Source organism: Mirounga angustirostris, unplaced genomic scaffold (assembly GCF_029215605.1).
Source record: "Mirounga angustirostris isolate CCGP_5_RB_7025 unplaced genomic scaffold, mMirAng1.0.hap1 SCAF_12, whole genome shotgun sequence".
NCBI lineage: Eukaryota > Metazoa > Chordata > Mammalia > Carnivora > Phocidae > Mirounga > Mirounga angustirostris.
The window spans coordinates 55,030,212-55,052,624 of record NW_026991720.1 but is presented as its reverse complement, the minus strand read 5'-3'; the positions used below and the strand labels follow the sequence as shown (position 1 = coordinate 55,052,624).

The window sequence follows — 22,413 nt, the reverse complement described above, 5'->3', positions numbered from 1 at the left end:
CTAAGGACTTGCATTCAGATGCATTGCATGCATACCTAGGCTAAATACATTAACTTCCCTGGAAAGTATTCTCTGGATGATTCACCCATCTTTCAGACATGTAATTTTTAGGCTTTTATTTATTGATCATTTGATTTTTTTTTGATCAAGAGATTTTCATTTTGATGATTCCTAGGTTTCTTGAAAATTCTCTCACTTCTCATAAGATCATTTAAACTGAGGGCTAAGTTGTCACCCAGACCGAGTACGGCTTTCTAAGGAGGTAATTTCTGAAGGGTTAACTGAGGTGGAGAAGGGTTAGGTATTAGGGACTAAAATTAGAGCCAGAGCATTTGATACCGTATAGGGATTCTACCTACTCCTCACTTCTGAGGCCCATGGCAGACATATGTAAATGAGCTAAGGATCTTGGATACACCCCCAGAATCTTCCTTGATGCTGAGATCCAGGCAGCTACCATTAATCTCTTAAATTGGCTCAAATGGTGAAATCTATTTGCCATCCTGCATTAGATTCATATTCTAAGCTTTAATATTTACTCTTCCTCTCTTCCATGGAGATGATCACATCACTTTCTCCTTCATTGGCATGAGAACCAGTCCTAAAGAAGGGCTATATGAAGACATGGTGCAACTTTTCCTTCTAAAGCTTTAGGACTACCCATGATAAACCCATTTGGATTGAAAGAGACTTTATCAAAATTTCTCTAACAGATTATAATTTACTTCTAAATCATTATTTCTCATCGGTGTTCACTGTTGCACAAAATGAGTTAATCGTATTTTTGAGTTAATCTGAAATGGAATTCTTTTAAGATGTTGGGTTTTGTTTGTGAAAATTATTGTAGTTTATAGTACTGATATGATTTTACTGAGTGCAGGAATAAGAAATAAATGAGATTTCACATAAATAGATGAGTTTGATGCTATTGACTTAAGGAGAAAAATGATCCTCAAAGGGCTTAAAATTACAGCTGCTAGAAATCAACATCTAATGAATTAATGTCCTGCTTATATTTTTCAAACTGTAAGCACTTTGCTACTTAAATTTTCAGCAATATTTGAGAATCAGTTTTCAACTCAGAAACTTTGGGCTTTGTAAATTGTGAATATAAGTGAATGGGTACTAAGTTATAGATGTGGCTGTAAATAAATGGAGATTTCTTGTGAGTATGAGGGCACATCTGCAAATTGTAGATTCAGCCTCTCTCTGTGTTTTCCCCAGTGTGACTCACTCAGTCATCACCTGGTTTGCGTTATTACTGACTCCCAACTATGTGAAACACTCAAACAGTTGGGATTCCTTTTGGAACACATACAAACAACACAAATATTCCAATTCAGATTATGTGGTTGGGCCTAAGACTGTTTTGAAGACAGGGAGGAAAAACCTGAAGGCTGTCTGTGGCTACGGGGTGTGGTGTTGTGGGGTTGGTGGTACAGTTCTAGGGTGTTAGTTAATACAGGAAGGTACTCAAGTTACATCCAGTGTAACATACCAAACTTGGAAAATCTCTCTCCCTCTTTTTCTTTTCTCTTTCTCTCTCCTTCCCTCTCTACCCCCCTCCCCTCCACCCCACCCCACATCACCCTTTCTCTCTCTTTCCATAGCAATTGCTAGCTAACCTTCCTGACAATGTAACCTGAGGTAGGTTACTTGGGGTAAACCAGAACATCATTTCTCTGCATTTTTTTTTTGTCCTTACAATCAAACCCATGTCAAGTCTAAATAAAAGCTCATTCTGACTATCAATATTTATTTTATTTAGTTCTGTATAAGCTGCAGTGCCTGCTCATCTCTTCTTACCAAAACTCTTAAACTCCTTCAGGCTGATCACCACAAAATTTGCTGTGGATAGAAGCCTTTCATTATGCTGCCTTTGTTTTCTAATTTTTTGGACTTTTAAAATTTGAAAATAATTCCAATTCACCACTTTAAAGTGTACAATTCAGTGGTTTTAAGTATATTCACAAAGTTGTCCAGCCATCACCACTATCTAACTCCACTACATGTTTGTCATCCCAGAAAGAAGCCCTGTGACCATTAGCAGTTACTCCCCATTCTCCCCTCTTCCCAGCCTCTGGCAACCATTAATCTACTTTCTGTCTCTATGGATTTGCCTAGACTGAATACTTCATATAAATGGAATCATAAAATAGGTGGCCTTTTGTGACTGGCTTCTTTCACTAGGCATAATATTTTCAACATTCATCCATGGCTGAATAATATTCCATTGTATGGATATAATACATTTTATTTATCCATTTATCATTTGATGGACATTTCAGGGGAAATGTTTTTCCTTTTCTCTCTTCTTAGTTTTCTCTCTCTTTTTTGTCTCATGTTATTCTAGTTTTTGTTCTCCTTAGATATTTGTTACAGGTTATTTAATTTCACGCATTGAAAATTCTTCTATTAACTTCTACATTAATGCTTCTCAAACTTCAATGTGTATATAAAACATATAGGGCTCCTTTTATTTTTTTTTGAAAATTTATTTATTTATTTTAGAGAGGGAGAATGCAAGCGGGGGTAGGAGCAGAGGGAGAGGGAGAGAGAGAATCTCAAGCAGACTCCACACTGACCGTGGTGCCCGACAGGGGAATTGATCTCACGACCCTAAGATCATAACCTGACAAACAATGAATCCGACACTTAACTGACTGAGCCACCCAGGTGCCCCACGGCCTCTTTAAAAATGCAGACTCTGATTCAGTAGCTCAAGGAGTAAGCCCGTGATTCTGCATTTAACAGGTTCCCAGGTGATAATGATGCTGCTAATCCGTAGACTACAACTTGTGTACCAAGGATTCTGACTGTATGTTCCATTGAAAGAGAATATTCTAAATAGTCTAGTTCATGCCAGGCACACTTGTAGATGCTGTCACAAATTTTATATTTATCTAAATATTTCATTAACAGCTATTTAGTACATGCCCAACTACTTTCACATAGTATTTAAGCAAGGTGTAGTTTAAAACAAAGGTTGGCAACCTAAGACCTGTGATTTTTGCCTGCCACCTGTTTTCGTAAATAAAACTTTATTAGAACCTAGCCACACACATTCATTTGCATGTTGTCTATGGCTGCTTTAGACCACAACAGCAGAGTTGAGTAACTCTTACAGAAACAATATGGCTTGCTAATTGTGACAAAGACCACATGGTTTACAAAGCCTGATATAACTACTCTCTAGCCCTTTACAGGAAAAAAATTGCCCACCCCTGGCTTAAAGACTTCCTATGTTATGAAACAATTTAAATCAATTTACTAAAGCACTAATCTATGCATAGACTAAAGAACTTAGGGTATAGAACTGCAATAATCACTAAGCACATTTCATCAAGATGAAATTGATGTTCGTCGAGAACTTTCATACAGTACCACTTTAAAAAATTTTTTTATTGTTATGTTAATCACCATACATTACATCATTAGTTTTTGATGTAGTGTTCCATGATTCATTGTTTGTGCATAACACCCAGTGCTCCATGCAGAATGTGCCCTCTTTAATACCCATCACCAGGCTAACCCATCCTCCCACCCTCCTCCCCTCTAGAACCCTCAGTTTTTCAGAGTCCATCGTCTCTCATGGTTCGTCTCCCCCTCCGATTTCCCCCCCCTTCATTCTTCCCCTCCTGCTACCTTCTTCTTTTTTCTTAACATATATTGCATTATTTGTTTCAGAGGTACAGATCTGAGATTCAACAGTCTTGCAGAATTCACAGCACTTACCAGAGCACATACCCTCCCCAGTGTCTATCACCCAGTCACCCCATCCCTCCCACCCCACCCCTCACTCCAGCAACCCTCAGTTTGTTTCCTGAGATTAAGAATTCCTCATATCAGTGAGTTCATAACATACAGTACCCCTTTTTAATGAGAGTACAACCAAAGGATAAAAGTATAGTCAATATTTTCAACTACTTGAACATTTAAAGTTTGGTTTAACTCAACAATCTGTTAATTCTATGAATGCACCCAAGGAGCTGAGTATGACTGGAAAAAAAAGCAATTGTCACACAATAATTTTATGATCACTAAACTCAACTAGACCCTTAATGAATCACAGGAATTAATTCTCGAATCTATTTGCATTCCCACACTCCTAGATGACTATCCATGCCTTTTCCTCAAACTTTCAACACCTCATATTCCATTCTCAGACTTAAGCGAGGACCACTTGTTTTCTACTAAAAAAATAAAATCTATCAGAAGAGAACTTCTATTTGTTTTTGTCACTACATTCTCTCTTACCTCATCTCAGCTCCAAACTCTGGTTTTGTTTTGTTACACCAGATGAATTTTTTGTCCTCTTCACAAAGACCAGTCTCTTCACTTGTGCACACCACATCCTTACCTTTATCACCTATTTCAGGACATCATGGCAGCACTTTTTTCTTGCTCCTGCTTTGTCAAATTTGGCCACTCTACCGGATTTTTCCCATCATTATACAAACATGTTCTTATTTCTTTCATCTTAAAATAAAAGAAAGACTAAACTTTCTTGACTCCACTTGCCTCTTCATAAGTGTCCATTTTCTTTCTTTCCCTTGACCGCAAATGCCTTTGAAAGAGATGTCTATACTTAGTCTCCAGATTTCTTCTTCCATTCTCTGTTAAGCCTGCCTTAAGATTTTATCCCAATGCTTACCCTGAAATTGTTCTTGTTAGGGCCACCGTGATCTTCCCAATACAAATTTCAATGGCCATTCTCAATGCCAAATTTGTCAATGGCTGTTTACACAGCTGAGCAGTCATTTATTTTGTAATGTATTCATCCCTTGGTGTCTAAAACTCACACTCTTCTTATCTTCCTTCTATTACTCTAACCATCCCCCCCCCACTCCTTTTGCTATTTTCTTTTCATTTACTTGACCTCCAAATATGGATCCTCTTCCTTTCTTTATTTACACTCAATCATTTCATGAATCATGGTTTATAATAGCACGTTTATGAGGATGGCTTCAAGATTTGTATCTCCAGCCCAAACTTCTCTATAACTTGGAGTTTTAAATCCAACTGTCCACATACCATCTCTATTTAGATATCCAGTGGGCATCTCAAACTTAATGTGCCCACAACTAAATTGCTGACTTTCACCCTAAACCTTATCCTTCTGTCTTATTTATCTCAGTGAATGGTAATTTCATTTTTACAGTTGCTCAAACTGAAGAGCTTGGAATGATTCCTGATTCTTCTTTCTTTCACACCCCATATCCAATCCATCAAAACCATCCTGTCAACACTTGCTTTAAGATACATCTGGAATCCAACCACATTTCTTCACTTAATAGCCACCATCCTTGTCCATTCTACCACCATCTCTCACCTGGATTATTGTAATAGCGTTGTGATGAGTATTCCTGCTTTCTGTTCTTTTCATCCTTTACTATTTTCACTGCAGCAGCCAATGATACCATTAGAATAGCTTGGCACTCTATACATCCTTCAATGACTTTCCATTTCACTCAGAGTAAAAGCCAATGTGTTTCCTATGGACTATAAGGAGCTGTGCACCATCTATATGACTTATCCCCTACTCCTCTCCTCTTGTTCACTCAACTCAACAGCCTTCACCTCTTTGCTTTTTCATGAACCTGCCAGTCATATTTATGCCATGGAGCCTTTGTATTTTTAGTTCTGTTTGCCTGGAATACTCCCATGATATTCACGTGGCTCCTTCCTTTATCTCCTCAGGTTTTAATTCTTTTCCTCTTAGGACTTCCTCCCTCATCTTACTTTCCTGATTTAATGTTCTCCATAGCGTTTATGACTCCCGAACTGACAATTTCTACCTGGGTTATTTTGATTACTGTCTCTGTCTTTCCACTGAAATGTAAGCTTAATGAGTTCAGAGATTTTTTCATTGTGTTTACTGTTTTAAACCATAGAACTAGAGACTCGAAACCTATGACTTCTGGATGAGAAGAGTTTCTCTGGATAAAGCAATTTCAACCCAATGTTATCTCTCCCGAAGTCAACATCACTCCCTGAGGGTGATATTATCCGTCACTTGTCATTCTTTTTTTTTTTTCTCCTCCTTTGCTCTACTAGATTAAAAGAAAGTAGTGCTGACTTTTGCCATCATTCAGAAATACTGTGTTGTTACAGTGCTTTCCCCACAAAATGTCTTCTTATGTCTTGGATTAACAGTTACCAGTGCAGCTCTCTGTCTGCCTTTGAGTTGCTTTAGCCAGAGAAACTCCTGTCATTATCTCAAAACATTGACATGTTCTCATTAAAACAAACAAAAAAAGAAGCTTTTATTCCATAGAGAGGTCCTCTTTAGAAAGAGGTTAGTTATTACAAGGGAGCATTGTAGATTTGAAAATTCATTTCCCATTTTCAGAAAACAAAGATAGCTTTTTTCAATATCCATGAAAGTTAAAAAATCATCTTTTAAATCCTCTCCCAGAGGGGTTTATACCCATTCCATTTTGCCTTATTTTGACTCTTTAATCTCTACCTATTGACAGAAGAAATCCCATTCAAACTCCATGGAGCAGTTGTAAATTTGTTGCTAACTCTGCCTTTATAAAATCTAGGCATTTAACATCTTGTTAGTAAGATTAATATGTAAATATATTTTATGTTTATAATTATTATATATTTAGATTCGTCTTGTAATTAGAAAATACTGTAAACTTTGCCCTCAAAAAAGTCCGATCTAAAAATTAAGACTAAATAATAAGTCAGACTTCCTGTTAAATTGCTCTCTTGCTTTGAGGAACTTTGCCAGCACAAAGAACCAGTCCACAGTAGTCCCAGATAGTGGCTTTTGGCTAAACATCAAATGGTTAACATTATTCATATGTATTCCAAAATACAAAAGCTGGCTATACTTCATACCGAATATAGAATTGTGCTATTTAATGTTTTTAAATATTACCAAGGGATTGATATTTTTTAAATTGATGCTGTAGCACAATTATTTTTTTAAATTGTGCCATGGATTCTTTGGTTCTACATAGAATTGTATTTATATTGAACTCTAAATCTCACCTTTTTATATGCATATATAATTATGTGACTTCTCTATTCATTTTTTTTACTTCCATGTGCCATCATGCTTTTCTCCCATCTTGTAACAGGGGAACAAATAGGCCCTTTCTCCAAATGTGAGACTTTGATAGTGTCCCTTGGTTCCATTTTTTTCTTATGTCCTAAAAGATTTTATTCCATCAAGTGTTCCTCTGGGCCATCTGTCTTTATAAAGAATCCGTCTTTTTATTTTATTTATTTATTTTTATTGTTATGTTATGTTAATCACCATACATTACATCATTAGTTTTAGATGTAGTGTTCCATGATTCATTGTTTGTGCATAACACCCAGTGCTCCATGCAGAACGTGCCCTCTTTAATACCCATCACCAGGCTGACCCATCCTCCCACCCCCCTCCCCTCTAGAACCCTCAGTTTGTTTCTCAGAGTCCATAGTCTCTCATGGTTCGTCTCCCCCTCCGATTTCCCCCCCTTCATTCTTCCCCTCCTGTTTCTTCTTCTTCTTCTCCTTCTTCTTCTTCTTCTTCTTCTTCTTCTTCTTCTTCTTCTTCTTCTTCTTCTTCTTCTTCTTCTTTTTATTTTAACATATAATGTATTATTTGTTTCAGAGGTACAGGTCTGTGATTCAACAGTCTTACACAATTCACAGCGCTCACCATAGCACATACCCTCCCCAATGTCTATCACCCAGCCACCCCATCCCTCCCACCCCCCACCACTCCAGCAACCCTCCGTTTGTTTCCTGAGATTAAGAATTCCTCATATCAGTGAGGTCATATGATACATGTCTTTCTCTGATTGACTTATTTCACTCAGCATAATACCCTCCAGTTCCATCCACGTTGTTGCAAATGGCAAGATTTCATTCCCTCTTTTTAATCTAAAGTCTATGATACTTTCAATTAAAGAAAACAATAATTCCTGTTCCCTTTTAGTCCTTTATGACACAAACATAACTCTTTTAATGTTTTTTCAATTAAAGTACATTTGCCTCATACCTGGAGTTTAATTTGCTAAGTTTTAAGGACTAATTTTAAAATCCATTTACTGATTTTGAGGTTAGAGAACATCCTAAGTGGAAGAGGTGACTTGTGGGCCAGTTTACGGTGTAGATGGTGATAGTAAGTAATAGATTTTAATTGTGCTTTACATTTTATAAGTCACTTTTAGAAGCATTGGTTTATTCATTATTGGAGATTCCTACATAGTTCTGTTCCAAGCAGATTTTAGTTTATAATTGTTATTGATTTTTAAAATTCTTTTCAGTAAAAGGGGGTATTTTAGGTATATTAATGGGAATAGAAAAAATCTTCTGTGTATTTTCAGTCTAGAATTATCTTTAAAATGTCTGTCATCTATCATCTACTTACTATTTCTCTTTTTTCATTACTTACACTTTCACTGATGTCTAAGAATCTAAAAAAAAGAACTTTTTGTAAGAGACCTTATAAAAACTTTCCAATAATTCCTTAATCACCAAATTCACTTTTAGTCCACATTCTTTTCTCATATTGTTAAAATTTTTTGATATTGTTGAAATTAATCTCCTCTCAGAAATCTTTTCTCTTGACTTTTTGCACGAGAGTCTCCTGTATCTTTCTCTACGTCTGGCTGTTTCAACAACAAATGTTCTGGGATCTTTCATCTTCTATTCAAGATTTTATCCTTGACTTCTTATAACTCTTTGGTGATGTCCTCAACCAATGGACAGCCCTTTCCTGAATCTGCATCTCTGGTGCTGGTTTTGTTTGTTTTTGTCAAGGTTCCAATTGATCCTGACAGCTAGCTGACTCCTATTTGTAAATTTTGCATGCCCCCATCTAAACTTGTTTCTGTCTTACCAGTCCAGGTTTCTTATTTCTAATAATGGTCCACCATTCCCCAAGTCATTCAAGTCTGAAATTTTAATCATTTAAATTTTTCTAGGGTCCTTTGTTAGACTTATCACTGTCTCCTAGCTGTATTCCTTTATTCAAACATCAACTGCCCTGACTATTCTCTCTTAATTTCTATCTAAAATTATTGCAACAGCCTCTTAATTTTTTGTACCTCTAATTTTATTCTCTAATTGCCCATATATTCATACTCTTAAATTATGTTTCTGGTTTTAGATCACATATCTAGACTCATGGACCCAGTCTCCTGAAACTCATCTTTGCAGCCTTGGCATTTTGAGAGAATATGAATGTTAGTCTCTTTAACCTTGTATGTCCCAACTATATCTATTCATCTTCCATGAAAACTTCCCTGATCATTGTGTTTGGAAAAGATTCCTCTCCCATCTGAACTCATGCATAATATCGTCATGTTCTGGCTGACTTTGTTGTATATGTTGTATAATTACTATTTATTGTAGGATTATAAACTCACAGGAGACAGATTTCAGACTTAGTTATTTTTATATATCCTATAGTGACTATTTCAGTGCTTTAGATATCATAGGTACATGAGAATTGTTGAATGAATAAATTGCAATCAAATATGCATTACTTTTATACCACAGTTGTTTTATACGGCATCATAAGAGTCTTTTCATTCTCTAAGTATGAAAGATAATTTCTCAGTATAGCATCATATAGTGTATGAATCATAATTTTGTTACGGGCATATGATTTTATAGCTTTAAATTTTATGGGAATCTTTATATAATTTTAAAAGGACACAAGTAAAGGGGGGAAAAGACCGTTATCCTGGGAGTCTTCTTAAAATGCATAGAGCAAAAGGACTGAATTTGGCATCACAGACCATTGCGCTCCCATCCTCCCTCACAACTGCTCCCCCCACCCCGCCAAATCTTGTACGTGAAACTTCAGAAGTCCCAGGTTTAAATCTACAGAAGTCTATCCCACTCTTCAGAAACAAAGTAATACTGGTCATTACATTGCCGAATGCCATCATATTATATGGTGTTAAATGATTGTTGGTTGCATATTCTACATATGATTTCCAAGAGTTATATATTACATTTTTTTCAGGAGAAAAATCCTACAATTGTTTTCTTTTTAATATTTCATGTTAAATCAAAAGATACTTCAACAGACTATGTTGCAAAGGGAGCTCTTTTGAATGTAAACTGAAGCAAAATTAATTAGAAGTTGCTGAAATGCTAGAGAAATAATCCTAATTTTAAATGGGCTCCATGTGATGTTTGATTTCATTACTGACAAATTTAGAATGAACTTCATTTATTATGCCGTGAATGTTCATTATTTTTGCAATGTATTGCACACACATTTCCATTCCTTCCAACCTATTTTTTAGTCTCAGCATTTCTATTTTGACGTTAGAAAAATATACAACCAAAATCTATAAGACTTTGATTAAATGTTGATACAGCTGATTTCAACACAGCCAAAGCCAGTGACCATACATGGAATCTAAACAACAGCTAGTAATTACAATGTCAAAGGCATGTATACACTGTGAGTTATGTTTCATTGTCTGGCATGCAAATATAGTCTCCGTTTCCTTTACACTATGTCCAAAGTATAAAGAAAGCCAACCAAAGAGTTCCGTTTCGTTTACACAAAAGAACAAGGTTCAATCATGTTTGATAAGTTGCAAATTACTGGTAATACCACAAGTGTTGTTACAGCTGCTAAGAATGGTCAGGAGGATGTACAAAATACAGCAAAGGCATGAATCAAAAGAAAAAACCTAAACAAGTTTGAATGATGGTGTATAGTATGGCTAAGTTTAACTCCGCTTGGGGCCTGGAAATGCCATATTGGGTGCAGCGTGAGGTGCCTCGTATGGAATCTGGCCTTGCGCAGATCGGCTGGGCTTTCAACTCTCTCCATACAAACGAAGTGACCTCTTCTCGTTTGCATGCAAGCATAGCATTTACAAATCAAAATTCTTACAGTTTTATAATGTAAGACCTGAGCCACCAGGGACAAAGAAAAGGAATAAAGAGGGAGAAAACATTCTGAGACAATAAGAAGCAATCTGAATTTTTCTCAACAAAACTAAAACCCCTTTCTAAGAATCAGACCAAGTTGGCATATTAAAAGAAAAAAAACCCAAAACACTACACTTTCCTGGGAACCTGAATAGGTGAAATACGAGGGTTTTTTAAGTCTCTGATTCATGTTGGAATTTAATTCAGTGAGCATTTATTAAATCCTATCATATGCTGCATCTTCTCATTTCATATACTTTTACCTCTGATCCCCTCCTCACCAATCCAATCAGCAATTCAGGAAGACATGTTTTAGAATGGGAAGAGGGCTAAACAAAGCATTGGGGTGATGAAAAAAAGACTCATAAATGATATTTCCTATCTCTTGTTGAATGCTGGCAACCTGTGTAACTTTCTGAGCTTCCTGGGCCCTCATTTGTGTGCATATAAAATGAAAAGGAATGAATAGCATCAGAAGTTGCAGACAGATGACCCTAGAGCTAAGTGTGGCCTGCAGACATGTTGGGCTGGATCCACAATTCGAATTAGGTTTCAATACTTAAAAGCAAGGACATTTTATATAAAGTTCCAGATTTCTGACTTCACTTGAAAAAAAAAATTGTAAAATCTGCCACTAGTGGGCTGGCATTTCCACATAGCATCAACCGGGTGCTGCTGAGTCGCAGTGGCCTCTTATGTAGATAGAGCAGGCAGTCTCCTCTTGAGGACAGGTCTTATAGAGGTAATTTAGGAAGCTGTTCTACCCTCAAATGACCATTGTCTTCTCTGAAATTTCTAAAACCACTTTTTAAATTTTGTTTTCAGAGTCATCTATTTCTGACTAATGTTGTGCTATATTTATAACAATACAGATAGAAGTTATTTATGTCTAATGAAAGGAATTCTAGAATAGTACCCCACTTCGTAGTTATGATACCGTTATTACCACTACTAGCAGGAATATTAGTAATAATAGCAAATATTTAATGATGACGAAGTTTGTGTCTGGCAAAACCCTGAGTGCTTCCACAGGGATTAACTGAAAAAATGCTTACAATAACCTGTTATAATGTAATCTTAGGACAGGACGTTACATTCTAAACCAGTGGTTCTCAAACCTGAGCATGCATCAGAGCCATCTGAGGGCTTGTTAAAACATAGGTTTCCAGGTGCCAATATAAGGTTCGAGAGAGGAAACTATGATAGAATCAGAAAAACAATCACAAAAATATATTAAAACTCTTCATTTACATTGCTTTGCATTTTTTAGATGATGTATTTAACATTTAAGCTTAAAGTTAAAAGAAACAGAGCTTGAAAGTCATACTTGATCCATCACGGATGTGATTTGTGCAAAGAAGAAAACAGAGCACCAACACTGAACCCATACACTAGAGGCTGGCAAACTATTGCTGAGGTCGGAAATGGCCATGGCCTGTATTTGCAAAGACCATGAACTAAGAATGATTTTTACATTTTAAAGGGCTATAAAAAGAAGGAGAAAAAGAAGCAGCAGAAGAGGGGGGAGGAGGACGAGGATGACGAGGAGAAAAAGCACAAGAAGGAAAAGGAAGAGGAGGAGGAAAAGAAGGAGAAAAAAGGAGAAGAAGGAAAAGAAGGAGGAGGAGGAAGAGGAGGGGGTGAGGGTAGTGGAGGAGGGGGAGCAGGAACCCCAGCAGCAGCAGTGACAGAGGACAAATGGGGCCCTCAGAACCAAAAGTATTTACTATCCTTTTACAGAACAAGTGTGAAGACCCACATTATGCAATAAAAAAGGATGTTGTCCCACTTGCACGGTTTGTCTCCAGAATGCACATTTATTTATGCTGTAAATTAAAATATTCTAGACTTGCATATGTCTTTCTTAAAAAAACTGAAAGACAGCTTTAATTTATTTATTTTTCTCTTACTTAAACTGTCTTGATACGTTGGAAAAAAAGTTTTCCACGTATAGAGGGTGCTCAAAAAAAGACTGGTCTCTGTTCATTTGCCTGATTGAACTCAGATCTGTTTACCTCCCTTTAGTGGCAGGATTCTTCCAAGGCTTTATTCCCGAAAGAGCAATCTTCATCATCGGTCTGTCTGAATCAAATCTGCTCCTGTGGGTTTGGATGTTCCTTACAAATAATCACAAATTCATACAGTTTTACCCTAACCACGTTTTTGAGTATATTCATTGACTTATCCATTATTAATCAGGTATCACCTTGGTGCCAGGCAATGTGCTGGTCATTGTTTCCTATGACCCTCCATCTCTCTTACCTCAGAGCCTCATTTTCATATCATGCTGAACTAAGGAAAAACCCCTGCATCTGCTTTCTCTCCTTCCTGCATTGGTCCTTTCCACAGCAAGTGACCCTGCATGCGTTGTTTGGAAGGAGAATTTAATTCACTTCTCAATTACTTTGCTTGATGTAAGTATGACTTCATTCATTAGAATCTTGGCTAGGTGAGGTAGTAGGAAAAGGTAAGCGTATAAAACCATAACCTTCATACATTAGCCAGTTTCCCCAAAATGTATAAAGGTACTGGTATTTTTTTGTGTAGCACAGAACAACCTTAGGAAATAGTATTTTTTAAAAAGGGCTTTTAATCTCCAAGGTAAAATAAAGGTGTACTATAAAGCCATATGGTAATACTTTACAACAGCTGGGCTGAGATAGTGTACTGCTAATTTGCACAGTTCTTTTATGTAAGTTAAATGTATTTCTTTTGCTTAATGCAGTTCTGAAGGCAAGGGTATTATTAATTGCTAATGCTGCCCCTGGTATTCCGATATTCACTGCTAATTATATAAACCAGCATACTTCAGTCTTAGTGAACCATTTTTCTTCTGCTCTGAGATATTTGATCAGAAGGAATTCCACCTCTGGAACAACTTGTATTAGGTTAGCCCTCTGGGAAAGTTCTAATTTACAAGATCCTTACTAAAAAAATCAAATCTGTTTCAAAGAGATTACATTATAAATGTAAACTTCCTAATGAGCTTGAGTGAAACGCTGTGGGCTACAACTGGTGAACTTTGAAAGTTTTTACCCTTTTCCTTTTCCTATATATATATTTTATGTAATCTGTATCCTAAGTCCTATAAAGAGACCAGCTGTTACTCCCAGTGAACTGATGCTTGTAGCCAAATCCTGCATTTTCCCTGATATAGATGATCCTTCCCTTTTTATTCTTTTCCTTAAAACAATGTTTACTACTAATAAAAACAGCTAATACTGTGCTGATTATACACCAGATGCCAGGCTCAGTAAGCACTTTTGCATAAACTACCTCATCTGGTATTCATAAGTTAAGTAACTTACCCAAGGTCTCTTAACTCTTAATTAAAGATTAAAAAAATGTGGTGCTTGAGCTTGCTAGAGATTGAGATAGTAAAGAACATATTAAAAGCATGAGGAAATCAGATATAGCAATTATTTTCTTTTTTAAAAAATGACAAATATTTCCATCATTTAAATGTCAGGATACTGACTTGTGTGATTTTGGTGTTCTTTCTTTTCTTCTCTTTGCATATATGAAACAGATCAAATTGAAAATATGTCAAAGTAACATGATTTATAGATTATTCTTATTATTTCAGTGTAAGTCTCAGGATAATTTTTTTGAATTTAATTTTATTATATTAGTTACCATACAATACAGCATTCATTTTTGATGTAGAGATCCATGATTCATTGTTTTCGTATAACACCCTTTGCTCCATGCAATACATGCCCTCTTTAATACCCATCACCAGGCTAACCCCTCTCCCCACCCCCCTCCCCTCTAAAACCCTCAGTTTGTTTCTCAGAGTCCATAGTCTCTCATGGTTCATCTCCCCCTCTGATTTCCCCCCCTTCATTTTCCCTTCCTTCTCCTAATGTCCTCCATGCTATTCCTTATGTTCCACAAATAAGTGAAACCGTATAATTGACTTTCTCTGCTTGACTTATTTCACTTAGCATAATCTCCTCCAGTCCCATCCATGTTGATGTAAAAGTTGGGTATTTCATCCTTTCTGATGGCTGAGTAATATTCCATTGTATATATGGACCACATCTTCTTTATCCATTCATCTGTTGAAGGGCATCTCGGCTCTTTCCACAGTTTGGCTATTGTGGACATTGCTGCTATGAACATTGGGTTGCATATGGCCCTTCTTTTCACTACATCTGTGTCTTTGGGGTAAATACCCAGGAGTGCAATTGCTGGGTCATAGGGTAGCTCTATCTTTAATTTTTTGAGGAACCTCCACACTGTTTTCCAAAGTGGCTGTACCAACTTACATTCCCAAAACAGTGTAAGGGGGTTCCCCTTTCTCTACAACCTCTCCAACATTTGTTGTTTCTTGCCTTGTCAATTTTTGCCATTCTAACTGGTGTAAAGTGGTATCTCAATGTGGTTTTGATTTGGATTTCCCTGATGGCTAATGATGATGAACATTTTTTCATGTGTCTGTTAGACATTTGTATGTCTTCTTTAGTCTCAGGATAATTTTTGAGTGATTACTTATCCTAATAAATACTGTCGCTTGACTGACAAATGCCTTGTACACAATTCCTTATGTGTATGGCTGTAGAATATGAAAATATTCATATTGGTATCTGGCACTAAGGTTTTTGCAAAAGACCAGTGGTCTGTATTTCATGTGATTTGGGTTCAAGGTCCAAATTAATCGCTATTATTACATGTATGACCCTGGACAAATCTCTTCATGTCTGTGGACTCCAATTTCTTTATATAAGAGTAAAAGAGAATAGTTGAGTTTTACTGTCTCTAAGATAACTTATAATTTCAAAATTCTATGAAGTTTTTAAGTTTTAAAAAATCTTGGTTGTGTGCCCAAATAAAACTGTAGCTTTAGAAGTCTTGTGTATAGCTCCCTGCTTATCTGTTTCTTGCCATCCATTTCTTCCCATTTGATTCCATTCGGCTACTCTATTCTTCCTCATTTAGCTTTTCTGAGATAACAGTGGCTTTGCACAGAGAGACTTCTTCTTTTTTTTTTTTTTTGGTGTGTGAGAGTAAGCTTTATTTCTACTCTCAAACGCTTACAACTTTGCATAAAGCCCTACCTCAGAGATGGCAGAAACTGTAATAAATGATCCACCCCCCCTACACAACACAGCGAATTTTAATGTCCCACCCCCCTTTGGGGGAAGGGAGGTTACACTACACACTTTTGGAGACGCCCCAAAGGTTGTCTGGCACTTTGGTACAGAAAGGATTTGGTCCGATTTCTTACTGGCTTAGGATACTAAAAGGCACAGAAAGTTGGTTGCTCAACCCCTCTGGGCTAGGGTGGGGCAGAAGGTAGACAGGGAGGTGGTCTGGGACAGAAGGGCAGACCATGGGTGTGGGCTCAAGTTCTGGACGACAGAGGTAGTTAATCTTGAGTGGCTGCTGGGGTGGCTGAGGGCCGCCTGAGTGCTCAGGGTGGGTAGATGCTTCTCTGGTGGCCTTTGTCTGCCCAGTCTACCAGCTCACTGCTCTGAAACCATTGCTGGATCTCCTTCTGGGCCCCCTCCACGGAGTCGCTGGCATGGATGATGTTCCTGCTGATGTGGATGCTGAAGTCCCCCCTGATGGTGCCAGGGGCAGCCTCAGCTGAGTTGGTGTGTCCTACCATGGCCCTTGAGGAGCAGACCACATTGGGGCCTTCCCAGACCATGGCCACCATGGGGCCAGAGGTCATGTAGCTGATGAGGGCTGGGTAGAAGGGCTTCCTCTGCAGATCATGGTAGTGCTCAGCAAGGACTCTCTCTGGTGCCTGCAGCATCTTCATCCCCACCAGCTTGAAGCCCCTCCTCTCAAAACGCTGGATCACATCCCCAACAAGCCGCCACTGCACCCCATCTGGCTTCACTACAACCAGGGTCTGCTCCTGGGTCCAGGAGGACCCTCCCGAGCTGGGGCGTGCGAGCAGGCTCGGGCCCAGGGTGCACAGAGAGACTTCTTAACTGAACTTCTGTATTGATGGCAGTGTAGAAGAGAGTTAATTCCAAGGAGAAGCTGCCCGTTGGTAGAAACAGAAAGGCAGAGGAGGGAGGAACTTCTAAGCCATCATCCTTTGATAACTACTCAACTTTTTCACACTCTGTCCTTTCCTCACTTGCTTCCTGCTGTCCTTAAGCAAACCAGGCCTAATGCACTTCCTGTTCCTTCCTCGCCCAGATGCAAAAGGTTTAATATCAATACCTCTTCACTCCCATCTGATTCTCAGTGTATCTCTTAAAAGAAAAGGAACTGCTAAAGGCACCTGAAAGCTTGCATCGCAGCCTCAAGCCCGGCCTCACTTTGAGTAGTCACCATTCACTGTCAAGGGCACTTTTCAGCCCCAGTATAGGGAAAGAGATGTGAAAGAGGAATCAGCTCTGAATTTTATCAGTAGTTTCTGGGCATGCCACAAATAGATAGAAATTGGAAATGAAAATCTCTTCACCATGGATGATAGAAGTTAATGTTACTCAAGATGTAGATGGAAAGGGTGGAAGAGATTCAGAAGGAGGGAGATAGTGAAAAAAGAGAAAAAGCAGGAGAAAAATTTTGTGAGTGCACTGCATGTTGAAATAATCTATCAAGTAATAGTTTGCAGATAGAGTTATTTTTCTACTCTAACCTATTGAAGTTTGGGCTCTAATTGAGGGTTTCTCTTTTTTCTCTTAGCATAGGCAGCATTCAGTATTCATGAATTTTGCTTTTTCTAAAGGTACCCTATGCTTCCTTTCTATATATAAAGAGGTTTGCCTATAAGTCCTAAAACTGGATAAATCCTTACAGTAATGGGTATATCAATTGGGGTAAAGAGGTGCTAATTTAGAGAGGTTAAATGTATATTCTGAAATGTTGGTAATTAGGGAAGGTAAAAGACATCTCCTGCATAATTTTTCTAAATAGCCACTCTCCCTGGCTTTCTTAAATACACCATAATAATATGCAGCAGAAAGTAACAAATCAGAGGGCCAGACCTGTGCCCTCTTTTGTGGAGTCAGTAACTATTTCAACCGCAGGGCTCTGACCCCTGCCTCCTTCCCCGTTCATAGTACCCTCTGTGTATGTGTGAGTGGTATTACTTTCTGCTTTGAAGAATTCTGAGATGAAATGGGATGTAAGCTCTCCTCTCCTTCCTTTTCTTCTGATATTATTGTCATTATTCTGAATCTAATGATATGGAGAAAATGGAGTTTTCTGAACAGCTAATGTGAGAATTTCTTTGTAGGGCAAGCTGAGCTCTGCTGAGAAGATATTTTGAAAAGGCTATGGTGGGGAAGAAGCTAGACTGGGACTGGCATTTAGGTTGGTGAAGGAACACTTCAAAGAGGGAAAGGAAAAGAATTGGTGCTGAACACCATGTGGGAAGAATGGTTAGAGCTGTGTGACCTTGTGGTTGGCAGCAGGAAGGAAAGTCTTGGCAAAGAGAAATGTCTATTTTTTTAAATGAAATGCCAGTGGGCTGTGAGATGTTACCTACCCACCCCAAGCCACAGTTCCATAAAAATTCAAAAATCATATACTAAATATGCTTGCATTTCTTATGCAAGACAGTGGAAGGAGTTGTGTTTCAGGATAAGATTGGCATTGACTGGAACATATCCAAAAAAATGGAAAGGAACAGTTGATGTCATGGTGTTATTATTCTGAGGCCAAGGTTTTTAATGGATTTCTGGAGGAAATTTCTCTCAGCTTTAGAAGTTTCCTACCATGTACACCCACAGCATAGGCACCAGATTCAGGTAAGAAATGTTCTTAGAAAGAGCCTCAGACAAGTATGAGAAGGTCAGAGGCACAGCAAAGGTGCAGACACCAATGGGTATTAACAAGTGTTTCGTCAAGTACATTAATTTCATCAATGTCTGTATAAATCTCCATTGCATGGTATTATGCCATAGCCAAGCCTTGGGTCTAGCTGCAGTTGTATCACCAATTATAGATTATTCAATTATATTATTTTTGTCAGGAAAATCAAGAAGGAATGAAATTCTGCATTGTTTAAAATTTGCCAGGAATCCTTAGTCGATGAAACAACCATTCGCAAAGGCCTCTCTTCTCCATTATCCCAGTTTTAACTAAACACAGAAACTATTTTGTTAAAATGGATTGCAGACACAAAGAAAAACTATTTCCAAACCCTCCAGTCAGGTGAAAAAAGTTGCTGGCACTTTGTTCAGGGATCTACAGCAGTGTTCCCGGAGCCAGAAGCTCACACAATGCTTCCTGCCTGCCTTGCTACTAGCAGAAATGGCCGTTGGTTGGAAATAATCATTTTTAATAATGCAGATCATCACAAGAGCTCGTGGGAAATCACTCTAAATATTACCCTTGGACTTTAGTATAGAAATATAGCAAAGGGAAATTGTCCCTATGATGCTCAAGGGTTAGAATAATATGGAAAAACCAACTCAGTTCAAATAATTTATTGTCTCTGCCATGCTTTTTGCATAGCACAGCTTAAGCTGTCATTCACCGAAGGGCTATTTATACAGTCTGAAATTCCAAAGGATTCCTGGATTTGTGTTCTTCTCCTCTCTTTAAATGATGCATAATAAGGTACTCTACAGAGGTCTTTTGTAATGAATGTGGAACTGTTTAGTTTGGGCCCCATCAAAGGGATGGAGGAACAGTAACTGGTTGTTTGAAATTTTATATTATAGAAACTATACTCTGCCACCACTTGAATTTGTTAGCATCTTTAAAATAAACTCTATCCCCAGACAAAACCAAATAAATCTTTGTATTCTTGACATTTCACTACAGAGGCCAATGAGAGGTGTAAATAGAAGTCCCAAGGGATAGAGGAAGTATTTTTCCTGGAGGGGCATTCTGGAGGAGATATGCTGGCTATTGTTGATGGTGTTTTTTTCTAAAGGTGGCCAAGTTTTCCTTGGCTTCTTTGACCTAATTATAATGCTTGCTTTCAGCTAGGCATGGCAGTGTTGAGATTTGCGTTGCAGAGTTGTCAAGCCAAATACCTGCTAGACATCTCAAACTGGATGTCCTGCGGGAGCCCCAGCTTAACGAGCCCAAACTCTTGCCTCCAACGCCCCACTCCCCGCAAGTACTTGATATTTCTCCTTCATTCCTCATTCAGCAAGTGGCAAATGATTTACCCAGGCATCCAAAACATAAACATGGGAATATAGTGTGAGGAACAATATGAGGAGAGTGGGAGACACTTGGTGAAGTCTGGGTCATGCTCACCAGATAGTTAAAAATATGGCTTTAACAAGACCAGTGGATTGTATCAATGTCAATATCCTGGTTGTGATTTTTATACTGTAGTTTTATAAGGCATTATTATGGAGTGAAACTGGGTAATAGGTATACAGGATCTCTCTCTTTTATTTCTTACAACTTCATGTGAATCTATAATTATAATAATAAAAAGTAAAAAATTAGTCTCTTGATTCAGGTATAGAAATGCACATCAACAGTGCTCTTTTAAGCATAAATTCTATTTTCACCATATGATAGATGAATGTATAAAATGTGACAGCTAACTTTATTTTTTTATTATGTTCTGTTAGCCAACATACAGTACATCATTAGTTTTTGATGTAGTGCTCAACGATCCATTAGTTGCCTATAACACCCAGTGCTCTTTAAAAATATTTTTCTTCTGTTACTCTAGTCCTTTGGTTTTTCAGAGTATTGAGGAGTAAATCAGATAAACCATAGTCCTAGGCTACTGTTTGATATCCTATACAAAAAAATAGGCACATGGCTGGCTCTTAGTTGACCAAGCATGCTTTCAGTGCTAAGCTTGCACTTAGTAGGTTTCTTCTTTTAGCATGTAATTCTAGCATTGAGAGGCCTTTACCTTCCCCTCCTGAAATGCAATGTGATTTTTCTAATTATGTGTGAGTCACTTTGTATCTCAGATTTCTCAAGGAGTACTGTAGAAGATTAAGATGATTCTATTTATGGATTCTGTTTTCTGCTTGATGACCAAGCCTTCAATTGCTTGAATAGTTTCTGTATGCTGGATTATAGTATTATCTCTAAGACCATCTGAAGACCTCAGAATGGCAAGATATAGTGAGGAATAGTATGCCTGCTTCTTTCTATGTAATGTTTGGGGATGTGGTTTGTTAGAAATAGATGAAGAAATCAAAATGAAGGTCAACTTTACAAAATAAACTCTCAGCCTATTAAAGTTGTACCATACTCCAAGAAGTATATCCGTAATTCCTCAATCTAATGCTTACTTAAAGAAAATAAGCAAAACATGCTGCTAATTTTTTTTTTGCAACTGATAAATTTACAACTACTTAGAATTAAAAAAACCAAACAAACAGTATTTGGGTGAGCTCTTGGTTTGTGAGTGGAATGTCCATCTACCACTTGTTTGAGGGGAAGCATGGTCCTTTTTGGTGATTTAAACACAAATAAAGATGGGACCCAATAATAGATGAAATATATAAGACAAGAAAAACTTTTCTTCCTTCTGTTCTAGTAGACTGTTTAGGATTTGCTTGCATCAAGTGCTTTGATTTTCCCCTCTCTTCATTTTACATGAGAGGATATATTTATTCCCTGGAAAGCTTAATCTGTAATCAATTATATTTAACAACTTAACTCAATTTTAAATGATATGATATAAATGAAGATTAAAGCTAATTTAAGGCAGCATTTTTTTACTACTGTTTAAATTAGCATTGGAAGAATCAGAAGGAACTATGTTTTTGATTAAGGTTTGGTTTAGGCTGAAGAGTTTCAATAAGATAATTTTCATAAAACTCTGAATTGGAGCCAATACCTGCTAAAAGATAACAGGATATATTAAAGCCATATTAGATGTTTGAAAATAAAGTTTCTGAAAACCTTTAATCAGGAAACAAACTGTGTTTGTGTGTGTTGTAAAACCTACCCCCATCTTCCACAGTTCAATGTGCTTGTACCCTTCTCTTACCTTACTCCCATTACTTGGACTCATGCCACCATCCACTATGGCCAACACTTCTGGTTTACTGACCAGCCTCCCCTATGTACAGTTTGCATTCTGCCTTAAAATTCCTGATTCATTTTTTCACACTAAAATCAAAATGATCTAAAATAGCATTCTGATCATGGCCAGTTCTCTAACACCCTCTTGTACTTTTCCATTGGCCTTAAGATGGAGTCCAAGTTCTTTGCCTTGGTATAGCAGATAGTGTCTGTCCCAGCTCAACTAATGTGATCCCTCACTACCCTTTTCTAGGTACCTCTTCCACTCACTTTATGCTCTATGAATGTGTGGAGCTTTCTCTTATCTCTTGGTCTTTGCAGTATTTTTAAACTCTTCCTGAATTATCTTCCCCCCCGACTTGCATACCTGTTATCTGACTAAGTTCCAAAAATGGCTCCAGTTATGTCTTGGAAATGAAGAATCTCCCGGGTTACAGATGATAGCTTATTTGTCTGTCCTCCCACTAAGTATGAAAGTCACTTAGATCCAGGAGTGGGTCCTTGCTCACCATTATATCTCCCTAATTTATGAGATTTAAAGATTCTTTTGATGGCAAGACACAGCAGAGTGACACT

The 22,413-nt window shown here is 37.6% G+C and overlaps 1 protein-coding gene across 1 annotated transcript; it reads right to left on the bottom strand.

Moving 5' to 3' along the window:
• Positions 1-16,115: 16,115 nt before the first annotated feature.
• Positions 16,116-21,826, bottom strand: LOC123835784 (nucleoside diphosphate kinase, mitochondrial-like). The gene is made up of 3 exons (XM_045865017.3): positions 21,803-21,826; positions 21,535-21,649; positions 16,116-16,845 (listed from the first exon to the last, which is right to left on the bottom strand). Exons 1-3 carry the CDS (start codon positions 21,824-21,826, stop codon positions 16,325-16,327), a joined length of 660 nt encoding a protein of 219 aa, XP_045720973.1. The 3' UTR covers positions 16,116-16,324.
• Between the last annotated feature and the right edge of the window lie 587 nt (positions 21,827-22,413).

Bases quoted from the DNA above. Each gene is read 5' to 3' on its own strand.
- LOC123835784 (XM_045865017.3), bottom strand. From the start codon at position 21,826: ATGAGTCCAAGTAATGGGAGTAAG. The intron at 21,650-21,802 runs GTAAGAGAAGGG...ATCTTTTAGCAG, and splicing joins GTCCAAGTAATGGGAGTAAG to GTATTGGCTCCAATTCAGAG. The intron at 16,846-21,534 runs GTAGTAAAAAAA...TCAGTTAAGAAG, and splicing joins TTCCAATGCTAATTTAAACA to TCTCTCTGTGCACCCTGGGC.